Source organism: Saccopteryx leptura, chromosome 3 (genome assembly GCF_036850995.1).
Source record: "Saccopteryx leptura isolate mSacLep1 chromosome 3, mSacLep1_pri_phased_curated, whole genome shotgun sequence".
Taxonomy (NCBI): Eukaryota; Metazoa; Chordata; class Mammalia; order Chiroptera; family Emballonuridae; genus Saccopteryx; species Saccopteryx leptura.
Window position 1 is genome coordinate 68,965,632 of NC_089505.1, and position 16,132 is coordinate 68,981,763.

General features: G+C 48.2%; 1 protein-coding gene across 1 annotated transcript; it reads right to left on the reverse strand.

Annotated features, from left to right (window-relative positions):
• Positions 1-2,809: 2,809 nt before the first annotated feature.
• On the reverse strand, positions 2,810-15,872 carry KLK13 (kallikrein related peptidase 13). The gene is made up of 6 exons (XM_066374148.1): positions 15,717-15,872; positions 15,152-15,238; positions 9,659-9,848; positions 9,127-9,395; positions 6,462-6,598; positions 2,810-4,451 (listed from the first exon to the last, which is right to left on the reverse strand). The coding sequence occupies exons 2-6, from the start codon at positions 15,201-15,203 to the stop codon at positions 4,263-4,265; spliced, it is 837 nt and encodes a 278-aa protein (XP_066230245.1). The 5' UTR covers positions 15,204-15,238; positions 15,717-15,872; the 3' UTR covers positions 2,810-4,262.
• Positions 15,873-16,132: the final 260 nt, after the last annotated feature.

Consider the following 16,132-nt stretch of genomic DNA (forward strand, 5'->3'; position numbering starts at 1 on the left):
GAGAAGAGAGGGGGGAGAGAGAGAGAGGAAGAATGAGAAGCATCAACTCATAGTTGCTTTTTCTATGTGCCTGGCCGAGGTAAACCCAATGTTTTGGAACAGGGGACCTTAGAGTTCCACGTAGACACTCTATCCACTGTGCCACCACACCACAGGTCAGGCTTTTTTTTTTTCCACTGGGGGGGTTAGAAATTTCAAGCCCCTTCCCCCACATATCTTGCCCTCTGCATCTCTTCCATCTGGCTCCTCCTGAGTTATATATATATATATATATATATATATATATATATATATATATATATATATATTATAATAAACCAGCAATCTGGTAAGTAAAATATTCCTCTGAGTTCTATGAGCCGCTCTAGCAAAAAAAAATTTTTTTTTTAACTTATTGATTTTAGCTAGAGAGGGAGGGAGAGAGAAAGAGAGAGAGAGACAGGAACATTGATCTGTTTCTGTATGTGGCCCTGATCAGGAATACAACTGGCCACCTTGATTTTTTAGAACGCTGCTCTAACCAACCAAGCTATCTGACTAGGCCTGCTCTAGCAAATTAATTGAAACCAGAGAGAGGGTCATTGGAACCTTAGATCTATAGCTGGTGTTCAGAAGCACAGGTGACAACCTGGACTTTTGATTGGCATCTGAAGATGAGCAGGAGGTGGGGGTGGTGGTGGGGGGGAGGAAGGAACAATCTTGTAGGACTGAGCCTGTAATCCATGGGCTATAACTATCTTGGGGTAGACAGTGTCAGAGTTGAGTTTGTAGGACACTCAGCTGGTGTCTAAGAATTGCTTGGTAAAGTGGAGGAAACCCAACCTCCACACTGGAATTGGATGCAGAAACCAATAACCCCTATTAGCTTGGGAAAGTCCCCCCTCGTTCCTTCTATACCAGGCTCACAGTTGGGGCAGTGTCTGAGCTTGGCCTGGACCCTCCGGACTACAAGAGAGAAGCCCCTGGGAACGTTCTTAGGGAAGAAGTACAAGAATGTGTCCCCATCAGCTGGGATGGGTTCAACCCACTGGTGAATGTTCCCTAGTCTAGTGGACACATCTGTAAACCCAATGGGAGCTTTGGGTGAATGGAAAGGGCTTTATATGCCAGACCAGTGTCTGCAAGCATTGTCATCTCTTCGACACCCCTCCCTCGTGCCCCTGCCCCCAGCTTTCCAAATTCCTCTCTCCCCAGGTCTCCCATTGTTGTGAATATTTCCCAGGGCAAAAACAGGAAAAGATCGCTTAGCTTTTAGGGGAGGAGAAAAGGCTGAGAAGCCTCAAAGCCCGGCCACCTAGCTGGCCTTCCTGATTTCAGGTGTGGGCAGTCACAGTCTCCAGCTCAGGCATGTCATTATTTTCTGTTCCACAGGAAGGATTTGGGCGGCCGCCTCTCCCTCTCACAAATCCTCAGCTGTCGCCCAAGGCAGCCTGCTCTAGTCCTGGCAGCCTGGGAGACATAGTATCATAACAATTATATCAATGAGAACAACAATACTAATGACAGCTGTCACTTACTAAGCACGCACTCAGTACTCTGTGTTCTTCTGAGAGCTTTCTTTTATATGTATGTGTGTGTATATATATATATTATTTTGAGAGTACATTTATTAAAGCCGGGGACAGTGAAACAAGGAAGGGTCTAGGATAGAAGAAGCAACAGGGGAGCCAGAGAAAAGGGGGCCTTGGAGAAAGGTTTAGGGGGACAGTCCCATAGCTGCTGCTGCCCACTGCTCCCCTGGTTGCAAGGGGACCCTTAGACTTTAAGAGATGCACGCCTGTGAAGGAAGAGGGGAACTTAGAGGGACAGATGGGGAACAGTGCCTGGAGTGCTTTTCACATATTAACACTATTTTTTTTATTTTAATTTTTTTACAGAGACAGAGAGAGGGATAGATAGAGACAGACAGGAACAGAGAGAGATGAGAAGCATCGATCATCAGTTTTTTGTTGTGACACCTTAGTTGTTCATTGATTGCTTTCTCATATGTGCCTTGACCGTGGGCCTTCAGCAGACCGAGTAACTCCTTGCTCGAGCCAGTGACCTTGGGTTCAAGCTGGTGAGTCTTGCTCAAACCAGATGAGCCCGCGCTCAAGCTGGCAACCTCAGGGTCTCAAACCTGGGTCTTCCGCATCCCAGTGCGACGCTCTACCCACTGCACCACTGCCTGGTCAGGCCATGTTAACACTATTAATCTCTCCAAGAGCCCACTGAAGCTTGTGATATTTTTTAAAAAATGTTTATTTATACAGCTCTTAATCTTCAAATGGAGAGAGCTCAATCGGTGATTTGTATAAGAACTCTTTTTTAAAAAATTGTATTTCTTGCCTGACCTGTGGTGGCGCAGTAGATAAAGCGTCGACCTGGAATTCTGAGGTCACCGATTCAAAACCCCGGGCTTGCCTGGTCAAGGCACATAGGGGAGCTGATGCTCCCTGTTCTATCTCTTCCTCTCTCTCTCTAATAAAAATGAATAAATAAAAAAACATCTAAAAAAAGAAATAAAAAATATTGTATTTCTTGATTTTAGAGAGAAGAGAGAGATGGAGAAACCTAGAGTTGTTCTACTTAATGCACTCACGGGTTGATTCTTGTCTGTGCCCGACTGTGGCTTGAATCTGCTTTGTTGGTGTATTGGGACGATACTCTAACCCAGTGGTAGTCAACCTGGTCCCTACCGCCCACTAGTGGGTGCTCCAGCTTTCATGGTGGACGGTAGCAGAGCAACCAAAGTATAAATAAAAAGATAGATTTAACTATAGGAAGTTGTTTTATAAAGATTTATTCTGCCAAATTAGCAAAAATCTGACATAAAGTACTTGGTAAGTAATTATTATCATATGCTTTAACTTGCTGTAACTCTGCTTTATAAATTTTATAAAGTAAAGTTACTTCCCTACTTTATAAATCACCATTACTGTGGAACCGGTGGGCAGTTAGAAAATTTTACTACTAACAGATATAAAAGTGGGTCGTAGGTATAAAAAAGTTGACTACCCCTGCTCTAACCAACTGAGTTACCTGGCTAGGACACAGTCGATTTCTCTGTTCATCTTCTTTATTATGTGTCACCCCACCAAAAAAAATAAAAAAAAGTAAGCTCTACATGGGCAGAAATTCCTGTTTGTTTAATTCACTGTTTATCACCAGTGTCTACTAAGGTGCCTAAACATTTGAATAAACAAAATTGTACTTACTAACACTTAGGAGAGTGCCTGCACACCTCAGTACTAAATAAATGTTTGCTGAGCAAGTTAAATACATACAACACCTTCTGGACATTCTGCAAAGGGGTTGTTATTGACACCCAAAGGTAGTATTTTATAGGGAACCATGCAAATAACAGTGGTAAGTCCTCAACATTTATCCTCATAACAATACTATGAGGAAAAATTATGAGCCCCATTTTACAGATGAGAAAAGACAGGCGATGAACTTTATGTCTTGTTCAAAGCAGGAACTCCAGTGGCGTGAGTGGGTGATCATTGTATTCTAGGGTCATGTAACAATAGTAAAAGGTATTGAACAAGGGTGTCCGTGGAAGAGACAGCTGGACAGGATATTTGGTGGACAGTAGGGTCCAGGCAGGGAGGCCCCCTTGGATACTGAACCCCATCACTCTAGATTCCAGAGTATTAATCAATTTAAGTGAGCATGGGAATTCAGAGACAGGAACTATTGCCAGAGGCCAGAATTTGACAGAATGTGGAATGTAGGTAGGGATGGGACATTTGGGAGGTTCAGGTCTATGTGAGAATGAACCATTAGGAGGACCCACATGTTAGCTGTGATGTCATTCATTCAGAAGGGCTTAGCATGTTGTCAGGGCAGAAGGTTGCGGGCACAAGAGGATATTTGCAGAATGAAATGTCATGGGAGTCTAGAACCTTCTTGAGTACAAAGAGGGGTCTAGAACATTGGCAAGGAATAGATATCTGAAGTGGTATAGAATGTTTTCAAGGCCATGGGACACAGAATGTCGTTGGGATGGGTATTTAAGTGTTCCACAGATAAAACATAGATGGTGATCTGGGTTTATGTTGAAACAGTTGGGAGACCAGGCACGTGTCTGGGTTGAGACATTCAAGGGACCACGATGTTTCCGGTGGTGCTGGCGGTGACCGAGTGCTTTTGAAACACGGAATGTCAGCTGGGATGGGACGTTTTGAGAACAGGGATCTCTGGTTCCAGTGGAACACTCTGGGAGGGGCAGAGAAGGGCTGGGCAAACTGGGTGAGGCCGTGGGTAAGTCAACCCGACTTTTATTGTGGGCCCTTCGTCCATTTCCGCTCCTGAGTGTTCTGTTTTTTGATAGTTTCTTGGATCCATGAAACATACTGAGAGACTCGAGTGTAGACGCCAGGCCGGTTGGGCTGCCCGCAGGGGAAGTCTCCCCAGGAGATGATGCCATAGAGTGTTCCATTACAGACCAGGGGGCCGCCGGAGTCACCCTGTGTGGGGGAGACAGAGATGTGGGGGGCTTGTTAGAACCAAACAAAGGCAGAGGTGCGGCTCTGTGCTGAGAGGGAAAGATGGAGCTAGACAGACATGGAGGCAGAGACAGAGGAATATAGGGAGACAGTGGGAGACAGACAAGGCAAAAACACAGAGGGACAGAGAATGCGAGACAGAAATAGGAAGACAGAGACGGACAGGAAGAGACTTTTGTGTCTCCATTTCTCTGTCCCTCTGTGTTTTATTAAAGTGGTGGCAGCTTACCTCACACACGTGTTCTTGTTCCCCTGGCAACCAAATCCCACCTTGTGCCCCTGCACCCCTGTGTTATGGTTTCTCCCTGCCATCTCACTTTTTTTGGGGGGAGGGCGAAAAAGGAAGAGACAGAGAGAGAGACAGAGGCAAGGGAGAGAGTTGAGAAGCATCAATTCTTTGTTGCAGCACCTTAGTTGTTCATTGATTGGTTTCTCATATGTGCCTTGACCAGGGGGCTACAGCAGAGCCAGTGACCCCTTGCTCAAGCCAGTGACCTTGGGCTTAACCTGGTGAGCCTTGCTTAAACCAGATGAGCCTGAGCTCAAGCTGGCAACCTCGGGGATTCGAACCTGGGTCCTGCGTCCTGTGCGTCCCAGGCTGATGCTCTATCCACTGCACCACTGCCTGGTCAGGCCCTGCCATCTTACTGTTGAGTTCCAGTGGTCAGCAAACTGCTGCTTGCGAGACACATGCAGCTCTTTGGCCCCTTGAGTGTGGCTCTTCCACAAAATACCATGTGCAGGTGCTACCTCGATAAGGAATGTATCTACCTATATAGTTTAAGTTTAAAAAAAAATTGGACCTGTGGTGGCGCAGTGGATAAAATGTCGACCTGGAAATGCTGAGGTCGCCGGTTTGAAACCCTGGGCTTGCCTGGTAAAGGCACATATGGGAGTTGATGCTTCCAGCTCCTCCCCCCTTCTCTCTCTCTGTCTCTCTCTCCTCTCTAAAATGAATAAATTAAAAAAAAAATTTTGTTAAAAATAAAAAATCATTAAAAAAAAAAAAAGGCCTGACCTGTGGTGGCGCAGTGGATAAAGCATCGGCCTGGAAATGCTGAGGTTGCCGGTTCGAAACCCAGGGCTTGCCTGGTCAAGGCACATGTGGAAGTTGATGCTTCCAGCTCCTCATCCCTTCTCTCTCTCTGTCTCTCCTCTCTCTCCTCTCTCTCCGCTCCCCTCTCTCTCTCCTCTCTAAAAATGAATAAATAAAATTAAAAAAAACAAACACCAGCTTAAAAAAAAATGGCTCTCAAAAGAAATTTCAATCGTTGTACTGTTGATATTTGGCTCTGTTGACTAATGAGTTTGCTGACCACTGGATCTGGACAGGGTTGGTGCCCATGTCTGCTGCCTCTCCCCCTGAGCCCACATTAACCTTATTATGTAGTAATAGTAACACATTATCATTACTGATAAAACACTCAGCATGGATTCATTATCATATCCTTTCCCACTCAACCAAACCTCAAGCTAAGAAACCTCCTCCATAGGCTCCCTTCCGGGAGCACGCAGGTGCCTTTCCCCTCCTTTTCCTTCTCCTCTGTTAGACACAGGCTGTCATTGTACCTTAGTTTGGTACCAGCCTCCTGTTTGGTGAATGACTCCTCCCCATCCTCGATCTATGCACTTGTCCCTGCACCTCCCAGCCCCCACCATTAGTCATGTGACCCAGACATGGCCCATTAGAGAACCCCACAGCTCTGGCCAGAATGATGGCTCCAGCCTAGTGAGAGTCATGCTCAAGATGTTGATGTGAGTCTTTAACACATTTTGTGTGGACCTGTATCCCTACTGCCTGAGCTGGGACTTCTGGACTTTTCAGTTACAAAAGCCAGTGTTCTGCTTAAGACTGACTGGTTCCTTCAAAGCTAGAAGCACATCCTTTCCCTTCAAGCCTCTGTCCCCACCTCCATGCTAGCTTCCCATTCTGGCTGGGGGCAGCCCCTAACCCGGCCCGCGGGGCCTCACCTCGCAGGAGTCCTTGCCACCTTCCGGTGAGCCGGCGCACAGCATGTTGGGTGTGATCCTCCTCGGGTAGGCTTGGCGACACTCCTCATCTGAGCGTAGCTGAATGTTGGCACACTGTAAGGTTTGTGGGTAGCTCACTGAGGAGGAGAGAGAGGAAGGTCTAAGGATATCTGTCTTGGACAGGCCATGAGGTGGAAGCTAAACAGAAGTTGGCAGAAAACAGAGGTGGGGTGCCTGACCAGGCGGTGGCGCAGTGGATAGAGCGTTGAACTGGGACACAGAGGACCTGGGTTTAAGACCCCAAGGTTGCTTGAGCCCAACGTCGCTGGCTTCAGCAAGGGGTCACTCGGTCTGCTGTAGCCCCCTGGCCAAGGCACATATGAGAAATCAATTAATGGACAACAAAGGAACTGCAACGAAGAATTGATGTTTCTCATCTCTCTCCCTTCCTGTCTGTCTGTCCCTCTCTCTGACTCTCTCTGTCTCTGCCAGAGACGGGGCTGCCCTGGCCAGATAGCTCAGTTGGTTCGAGCATTGTCCCAATATGAAAAGGTTGCCGGTTTGATGCTGGGTCAGGGCACATACAGAAACAGATCAATGTTTCTTTCTCTCTCTCTCTTTCTCTCTCTCCCTTCCTCTTTCCCTAAAATCAATAAATAAAAAATATTAAAAATAAAAAAGAAAGCAGATGGGGAGAGGGAGATGATGGAGGTATGGGATATGTGTTTCGGAAAGTGATGGAAGTAACCAACACCTGGAGAGAAATGAGGGCAGAGAGGACACAGGACAGAAAAGGGGAGGGAGAGATAAAGAGGGACCGGACAGGGAACTGAGTGCAAATGAGCCCTGATGGGAGAGCTCTGCTGGTTAGAGCGCCCTCCCACTGCACCAATGTTGCGGGTTGGATCCCCGGTCAGGGCATGTGCAAGAAGCAACCAATAAGTGCATTAAAAAATGTAACAAATAGATGTTTCTCTCTCTCTTTCTCAAATCAATAAATAAAAAATTAAAGAGAAAAAGAACAAAGAAAAAGGGAGTTGGGAGAAATAGGAAGCCAGAGATGGTGAGAGAGAATTGTAGATGCAGACAACACAGGAGGGGTGGAAAGGACTGCAGGGGACCAGGGAACAGCTGAGCAGAAAGACACAGTACGAGGCCCTGGCCGGTTGGCTCAGTGGTAGAGCGTCGGCCTGGCGTGCAGGAGTCCGGGTTCGATTCCCGGCCAGGGCACACAGGAGAAGCGTCCATCTGCTTCTCCACCCTTCCCCCTCTCCCTCTTCTTCCTCTCTGACTCTCTCTTCCCCTCCCGCAGCCAAGGCTCCACTGGAGCAAAGTTTGCCCGGGCGCTGGGGATGGCTCTGTGGCCTCTGCCTCGGGCGCTAGAATGGCTCTGATTGCAACAGAGCGACGCCCCGGATGGGCAGAGCATCGCCCCCTGGTGGGCATGCCCGGTGGATCCCGGTCGGGCGCATGTGGGAGTCTGTCTGACTGCCTCCCGTTTCCAGCTTCCGAGAAATACAAAAAAAGAAAAAAAAAAAAAAAAAGAAAGACACAGAACAAGGCCGGGGGCGCGCTGGGGCTGGCAGAGGGGACTCACCCTTCTCTGCGGCCTTAAATCGCCTTTATCTCCTACACTGAGGATGTAGTTGTTCATGTTTTATTATGTTTAGTATAGTAACTATCAACCTATCAAAATACCGTGTACTTTATAAATCATAGCTATGTAAGCTGATTCAAATAAATGTATGCACAAACAAATATTAAATAAATACATAAATATATATACTAATGTAGAAAATAAATCTGATTTTCATAATTTGCATATTTATATACAGATGTATAATGTCTCTTTTTAAAATAGGCACACAATATGTAGAATATATTGTAACAGTTATGAATTTGTATAGATATAATGTATATGTTATAATATATAACTTAACATATTTATCAATTTATAAAGGATATATAACTATATATTTATAAATTTACACTGCTCACCAAAATTAGGAGATATTTCAAAATGAATATGAAATGATAAAATATCCCCTAATTTTGGTGAGCAGTATATTTTTGTATAAAAAATATATGTAACTTTATACATCGTTATATTTAATATATTTAATATGTACCTATATTCTTTTCTTGTTTTTCTTTCTTTTCTTTTTTTTTTTTTTTTGTATTTTTCTGAAGTGAGAAGCAGGGTGGCAGAGAGACAGACTCCTGCATGTGCCCGACCAGGATCACCTGGCATGCCCACCAGGGAGCGATGCTCTGTTGCAACTGGAGCCATTCTAGCCCCTGAGCTGGAGGCCATGGAGCCGTCCTCAGTGCCCGGGCCAACTTTGCTCCAATGGAGCCTTGGCTGCGGGAGGGGAAGAGAGAGACAGGGAGGAAGGATAGGGGGAGGGGTGGAGAAGCAGATGGGTGCTTCTACTATGTGCTGTGCCCTGACCGGGAATCAAACCAGGGACATCCACACGCCCAGCCAACGCTCTACCACTGAGCCAACTAGCTAGGGACTTGTTTTTCTTCTTTATAATGACAAATATATCTTTAAAATTTTCACTCTTCTATGTAAAGGAATCTTTCTACAAACTTGCTTCCCATTGTCCGCCAGTTTCCCTGGCCACTCTGCAGGGCCCCAGACCACTTGGCAGGTACATACCTTGGGGGCTGGTGGTGGTGCCCCAGCCAGACACCCGACAGCAGGTGCCGGGGGGCAGGCAGCCACTGCGGGAGAGAGGCAGGACGTGGGTGTGGCTTGAGAGCTGGGCCGGCGACTGTAGCTCCAGAAGCATGATGTCGTGGTCATGGTTCAGGTGTGTGGGGCTGCTCTGGTACTGAGGGTGGGGGATGGAGCGGACTACGTCCCTCACCTGCTCTCCCTTCTCCACAAGCCCCAGGGCATGCTTGCCCAGGTGAACTTGGTACCCGCTGTGGGTGCAGGAATAGGGTGGTTAGAGAAGGTGAGCCCTTCCCCAGGTCAGCCCAGCCCCAGCCTCTCCCCGGTCTCCCCTTCCTCACCCTCAAACACATCTCCTTCCACACCAACTCCCCTCCCACCCAGATCTCCTACTGCAAGTCCATTTCCACTCCACATTCCATTCTCATCCATGCCCATCCCAACCGCATCCTCAAATGCAGCCCCACCAGTCCCTTTATCATTCCTGCCCCATGCTCCCCTGGCCCCCACATACTCCTTCAGACAGTGTGCTGCAGTGAGGACCCATCTGGGGTGGACGAGGACCCCCCCACAGAGCAGCCGCCCATGTACCAGCAAGGCTGCCTGCCAGGGCTGAGAGTGGGGGATGCAGGTGTAGCCACCTGGGAGAAACCCATTGGTCCCATTGGTGCCATTGATAATCTTGGGATACTCTTGAGAGACGCCTGGAGAAGAAGAGGAAATGTTAGAGAACTGGGTTCTTAGGACGAGGGGGAGGAGGCCTGGAGGTGTAGTTCCTGAGCTTGGGGAGGGGGTCAGAATTTGCCCTAGGTGACCAGGGACTGATGGTTCATTTCTTGGCCACTGGGAGTTGCCATTTTCTATCTAGTAGAGATGAGTCAGGGCAAAGAGATGACAAAGTGCTTTTTTCACAGAAGGGTCATTCCCTCCATTGGGGATTGAAGGAAGAGTTCACCAAATGAGGATGCTTCTGTGAAGCAGAAGTCTGGCTTTCTCTCCACTTGCATTTTCTCTCGTTCCAACTGGGGATGGATTTCAAGAGGTAGAAGTGAGAAGGACCTATACTACCTCCAAGACAGCATCCACCCATCTCTCTTCTAACACCTTTTTTTTTTGTATTTTTCTGAAGTGAGAAGCGGGGAGGCAGAGAGACAGACTCCCACATGCACCTGTCCGGGATCCAACTGGCAAGCCCACCAGGGGGCAATGCTCTGTCCATTTGGGGTGTTGCTCCGCTGCAACCAGAGCCATTCTAGTGCCTGAGGCAACTTTGCTCCAATGGAGTCTTAGCTGCAGAAGGGGAAGAGAGAGATAGAGAGGAAGGAGAGGGGGAAGAAGCAGATGGGCGTTTCTCCTGTGTGCCCTGTCCAGGAATCGAACCTGGGACTTCCACATGCAGGGCCGACACTCTACTGCTGAGCTAGCTGGCCAGGGCCTCTTTTAACATCTTTTTACTGGGCTCCTTTGTGTCTTCAAATACCATCTGTAGGCTAACTGTTCCCAAATTCAAAGTTTGCAGGACTCTGAGTCATGTGACCATTGCTAATCTCCTAGGCCTCATCTCCCACCTCTCTCCTCTTCACTTACTCTGTTCGTTTCGTGGATCTGTTCTTTAAACAGACTGGGTTCTCTGCCCCTTTCTCGAGACCTGTGCTCTCCACTATGGTAGCCACTGGCCACATGTCGCTATTTACATTTAGACTAGTTAAAATGAAACTTAAAAGTTCAGTTCTTGCCTGACCAGGTGGTGGCGCAGAGGATAGAGCATTGGACTGGGATGCCGAGGACCAAAGTTCGAGACCCCGAGGTCGCAAGCTTGAGTGCGGGTTTATCTGGTTTGAGAAAAGCTCACCAGGCCCTGGCCAGTTGGCTCAGTGGTAGAGCGTTGGCCTGGTGTGCAGGAGTCCTGGGTTTGATTCCTGGCCAGGGCACACAGGATAAGCGCCCATCTACTTCTCCACCTCTCCCCCTCTCCTTCCTCTCTGTCTCTCTCTTCCCCTCCCGCAGCCAAGGCTCCATTGGAGCAAAGATGGCCCGAGTGCTGAGGATGGCTCTGTGGCCTCTGCGTCAGGCGCTAGGATGGCTCTGGATGCAACAGAGCGATGCCCCGGAGGGGCAGAGCATCGCCCCCTGGTGGGCGTGCCGGGTGGATCCTGGTCGGGCGCATGCAGGAGTCTGTCTGACTGCCTCCCCATTTCCAGCTTCGGAAAAATGCAAAAAAAAAAAAAGCTCACCAGCTTAGACCCAAGGTCGCTGGCTCAAGCAAGGGGTCATTCGGTGTGCTGAAGGCCTGTGGTCAAGGCACATATGAGAAAGCAATCAATGAACAACTAAGGTGTCGCAATGCGCAAGGAGAAACTAATGATTGATGCTTCTCATCTCTCCGTTCCTGTCTGTCTGTTCCTGTTTATCCCTCTGACTCTCTGTCTCTGTAAAAAAAAAAAAAAAAAAAAAAAAAAAATTCAGTTCTTGGCAGCTCTCCCTACGGAGCTCACATGCATTTTTCCCTACTGCCCCCCTCCCCAGGCATGTTCTTACCTCTATCTTTCTCTCTCTTTCTCTCTCTCCTAAGCTCCAAGGACCCTTCTTTTGCCTCTGTCACTTGTTTCCTGAGCTCATTTCTTCTACAGCTCCCTTCTTCTACCGCTGTGACTTTCTAAATAAACTTTCTCAAGCCCTGGCTGAGTAACTCAGGTGGTTAGAGCATTGTCCCAATATGCCAAGGTGTGAGTTTGATCCCCGGTCAGGGCATCATAAGTGGAACAACAAATTGATGTTTTTTTTCCTCTCTCTCTCTCTCTCTCTCTCTCTCTCTCTCAAAATCAATGTATAAATGAAAAAAAAATTAAATTAAAATTGCCTTTCTCTTATAGTTTGAATCTTGGCTCTGAATTCTTTCTTAGCCAGAACTCAAGTACTGAGGTTGCAGAATCCAGGTGCATTCTGATACCACGGATCTAAGACCTGGTGCTACTGCACCACCAACATATTTAGAAGTATAACCTGATCTCCCTACGTCCCCTGCATATTCTTGTCTTCTAGTTCTGTGAAATGAGTTTTTCAGTACACCCTAAGTTTAAATAAAATTCAGTTCTTCAGGCACATGAGTCATATTTGAAATCTTCCATAGATGCAAGTGGCCAGTGGCCGCCATATTGGACTGTGTAAATATGGGAGGGACACAGACTTAGCACTATGTCTGGCACTGGAGTCACAGTAGTTGACTCTGGAACAGAGCAAGTCTCATCCTGAGTGTGTCACTGTCCAACTGTGTGGTCCTGTTACAAGTTACCAGCCTTGACTCTTCTCAAGCTGTATAGTAGGGAAGGTAACAGTGTCATCTCTCACGGGACCATCATAGCATCCAGTAAAACTACATCTGAGACACACATGGCACTCACTAAGTGGGAACTTATTATTAGCTACAACACAAGGTCCCCAGCTTTGTGGCCAGCAAGTCCCTTCCTTGCCTATATAAGGAGTGAGATTATACGAGTGGTTCTCAAAGTTGAGGACAGAAGTCACAGGGGGAACAAAGTCTTTTTAGGTGCTATAGAGAGGAGGTGTAACATCAAATCGCAGCCTCAGAAACTGCCTAGTTCTCTTACAATTAAAAAAAATTAATTGATTTTAAAAGGAGAAAGGGAGAGAGAGAAACATTGATTTGTTGTTCCACTTATTTATGCATTCATTGGTTGCTTCTTGTATGTGCCCTGACGAGGGATCGAACCCGTGACCTTGGCTTAGTGGGATAATGAATGTTCCAATCAACTGAGCTACCCAGCCAGGGTCTTTTCATTCTGATTTTATCGAGAAGAAAGTTTCAGGATGGTGCTGATATACTTTTAACATTACTCTCATCCTTGTTGAGCTTGCTTTTTAAAACCCACAGGGAGCAGAATCCTCAGCCTGCAACTTAAAATTGTATAAGTTGAGCCATCTGCAATCACTGTTTTGGGGGAGTCTGACAGTGTCAGGTGGTCCGACCCAATAAACATACTGTTTATTTCATAGTGCAGGAGTTACTTATTTTTTCTCTTTTATTTAAAGCAAAAGGATGTAGGTTTCCATTTAAGACAATGATAGAAACTTGACTTTTAATATACTTTAAGTTAAAAATGATCGACTCTACACAGACCATTAGGTCTAAGATCATGACGATGGTTTGCCAGGATGTAAAGCCCAGGATGTGGGGGACAGAGCAGGTAGCATGAATTAGGGTCCTGACTCGGGCACCGTGGCTATGTTTGGGGTTAGACTCTCCTGTTAGAGTCTTGGGTTTTTCAGCTGAGAAACAAGAGTAATTAAAACTACGTGCCATCGGGGATTCCACAAGCCAATGCGTGCGAAGCTCCTAGCCCAGGGAGTGGCACCCAGAGAGGACATGGGCAGGAGTCCTGGGAGCGTGGCCAAACGAGACAAGCCATCCCACCTCCAGGCCAAGGTGGCACAGGGGCAGGTGCCCTTGGGCCCCTCCCTCTTTTCAGGTTTCAGCTCAAAAGTCTAGTCCTTTGTGGGGGCGTGGCTTCCAGGTGGCTTTCAGGTGGAGGGGTCACCATTGCATCTCCAGGCTCTCAACTTTGCCCCTTGAAGCTGTCCCCTCATGTTACAATTGTAACTGCTTATTAACTAATTCTTTGAGTAATTATTGGAATAGTGCCTGCCGCGGAACCCACTGGGCTATGGGACTCTGTGCTTGCACAGCATCTGGCATCCAGAACTGTTTTGTTGTTTTTTTTTAAATTGAACTTATTGGAGTAACATTGGTTAAAACTACATAGGTTTCAGCCTGACCTGTGGTGGCGCAGTGGATAGAGCGTCAACGTGGAACGTTGAGGTCGCTGGTTGGAAACCACAGGTTTGCCCGGTAAAGGCACATAAGAGTAGCAACTATAAGTTGATGCTTCCCGCTCCTCCTCTGCCCCCCTTTAAAACCAACAAATAAAATCTTAAAAAGAACCCGATATCGGTTTCAGAAGTACAATTCTATAATATATCGTCTGTACGATGGATGAATGAATGAATGAATGAATGGGGTTTGCAGAGAATTTGAGTAACAGCAGGGGGGGGGGACCAACTCTGGGTGGAATCAGATAAGCCTGGGGTCACCCCAAGGATGAAAGGAAGAACTAGAAGGTTCTGAAAAGGGCTGAGAGTGGGTAGTCACTAACAAAGTAATAGTGACAACCAACTTTCCATCCCTCTCTCTGCCAGGCACTCAGCTCAGACAGGCCTCACCGCATTTTAATATTCACAGCACCCCTTTGTGTAAAGGACTTACATCAGGGGTCCCCAAACTTTTTACACAGGGGGCCAGTTCACTGTCCCTCAGACTGTTGGAGGGCCGGACTATAAAAAAAAACTATGAACAAATCCCTATGCACACTGCACATATCTTATTTTAAAGTAAAAAAACAAAACGGGAACAAATACAATATTTAAAATAAAGAACAAGTACATTTAAATCAACAAACTGACCAGTATTTCAATGGGAACTATGCTCCTCTCATTGACCACCAATGAAAGAAGTGCTCCTTCTGGAAGTGCTGTGGGGGCCGGATAAATGGCCTCAGGGGGCCGTAGTTTGGGGACCCCTGACTTACATGTTCCCATTTTCCAGATAGAACCACCGAGGCACAAAGAAGCGAAGTGACTTGCTCAGAGTAGCAGTGGTGGGATTTAAACCCTGGTCTGTGTGACTCCGCAAGTCAGGAGGCCTTGACTGTGGGAGGGGCTGCTCTGCTGTGGGGATATTTGAGGGGCTAGGGGTGAGCTTTGCAGCGCAGATTAAGACAGAAAACGGGCCTGATGAGGACAGTGGGTTGACCCTAGGCAGGAAACCAGGTCAATCAGGGATCAGCAGAAAGCTTTCTGGGCTGTCCCTGCCGGGACCCTGCCCGGAGTGGGCAGGGGGCGGAGCTAGCGCCGTCCGGGTCCCTTCCCTCGGCCTGACCCCTCCTACCATTGTCTCGGGTGGCCCCCAGCCTCCACCCCCGCGCATGCTTACCGCCTGAGAAGGCCATGGACAGGAAGGTGATCACAGCGGCCTGGGGCCACATGGCCGCTCCGGGGTGGAGGGCAGGGCTGGAGGAGCCTGAGAAATTGAAGGAAGGTGTTCGGGGCTGGCCGGAACCCCCATACCTGACCTCTGCTCCTGAACTACCCAGCTGTGCATCTCCTCCCGTCACTCTGAGAACCCTGAAGCAGGAATCCGCACCCCCTCCCTAAATTCATCCTGCCCCCCCTCCACCCCTGTGCACGCCTCCTAGGACACTAGCTTGCTGCCCCTGGGCCCGGGTGGCCACCCTTACAGGCTCTCCAGGAAGCTGGGTCCTTGCTGCCCTCTCCAGCCCTCTCTGTCCCGTCTCCCCTCCCAGTGTTGATTCTGACACCTGGTCTCACCCTCAGCACTTCTTCTCTTCCTGTGGCTGCAGGGCTCCTTCGCTGCAGCTTTCTATCTGACTGAGCCTCTGGTTTCCTCCTGCATCTCGCTGGCTCAGCTCTGCCCCCTCTGTCCCCTCCGGTCTCCTCCCCTCCAATGCTCCAGCCCCTGCCCCAGGCGCAGACCTTACCTGGGTGAGGGGCCTGTGTGAAGAGCTTCTGCAGCCAGCTGCCTCCTACTTCAGCCCCGACCCATGGCTTTTAACCCCTGAACTCCCTCCCCCAGAGCCCTCAGCATTTCCCGGTTGCTGGCCTACCCCTCTCCACCCCCAATGGCTCAGCAAGCTGTTCCAGGCACCCCCCAGCCTGGGCTTGGCCCTCCGCTTGGGGGTGGAGCTTTCAAGACAAGCTGGGACCCAGATTTGGTCCCGCCCAAGCCTGAGTTGAACCCACTGTGAACTTTGAGGCAGTAAGACCCACCTAGATGGAAAGAGAAGGCCCATCACGCCCTTCCCCAAACCCACCCTAAATCCCCATGACCCTTCCTGGTAACATAACCCACGTTCCAATCTCCACTCCAACCCTGCGCATGGGCCTTAATATAGAT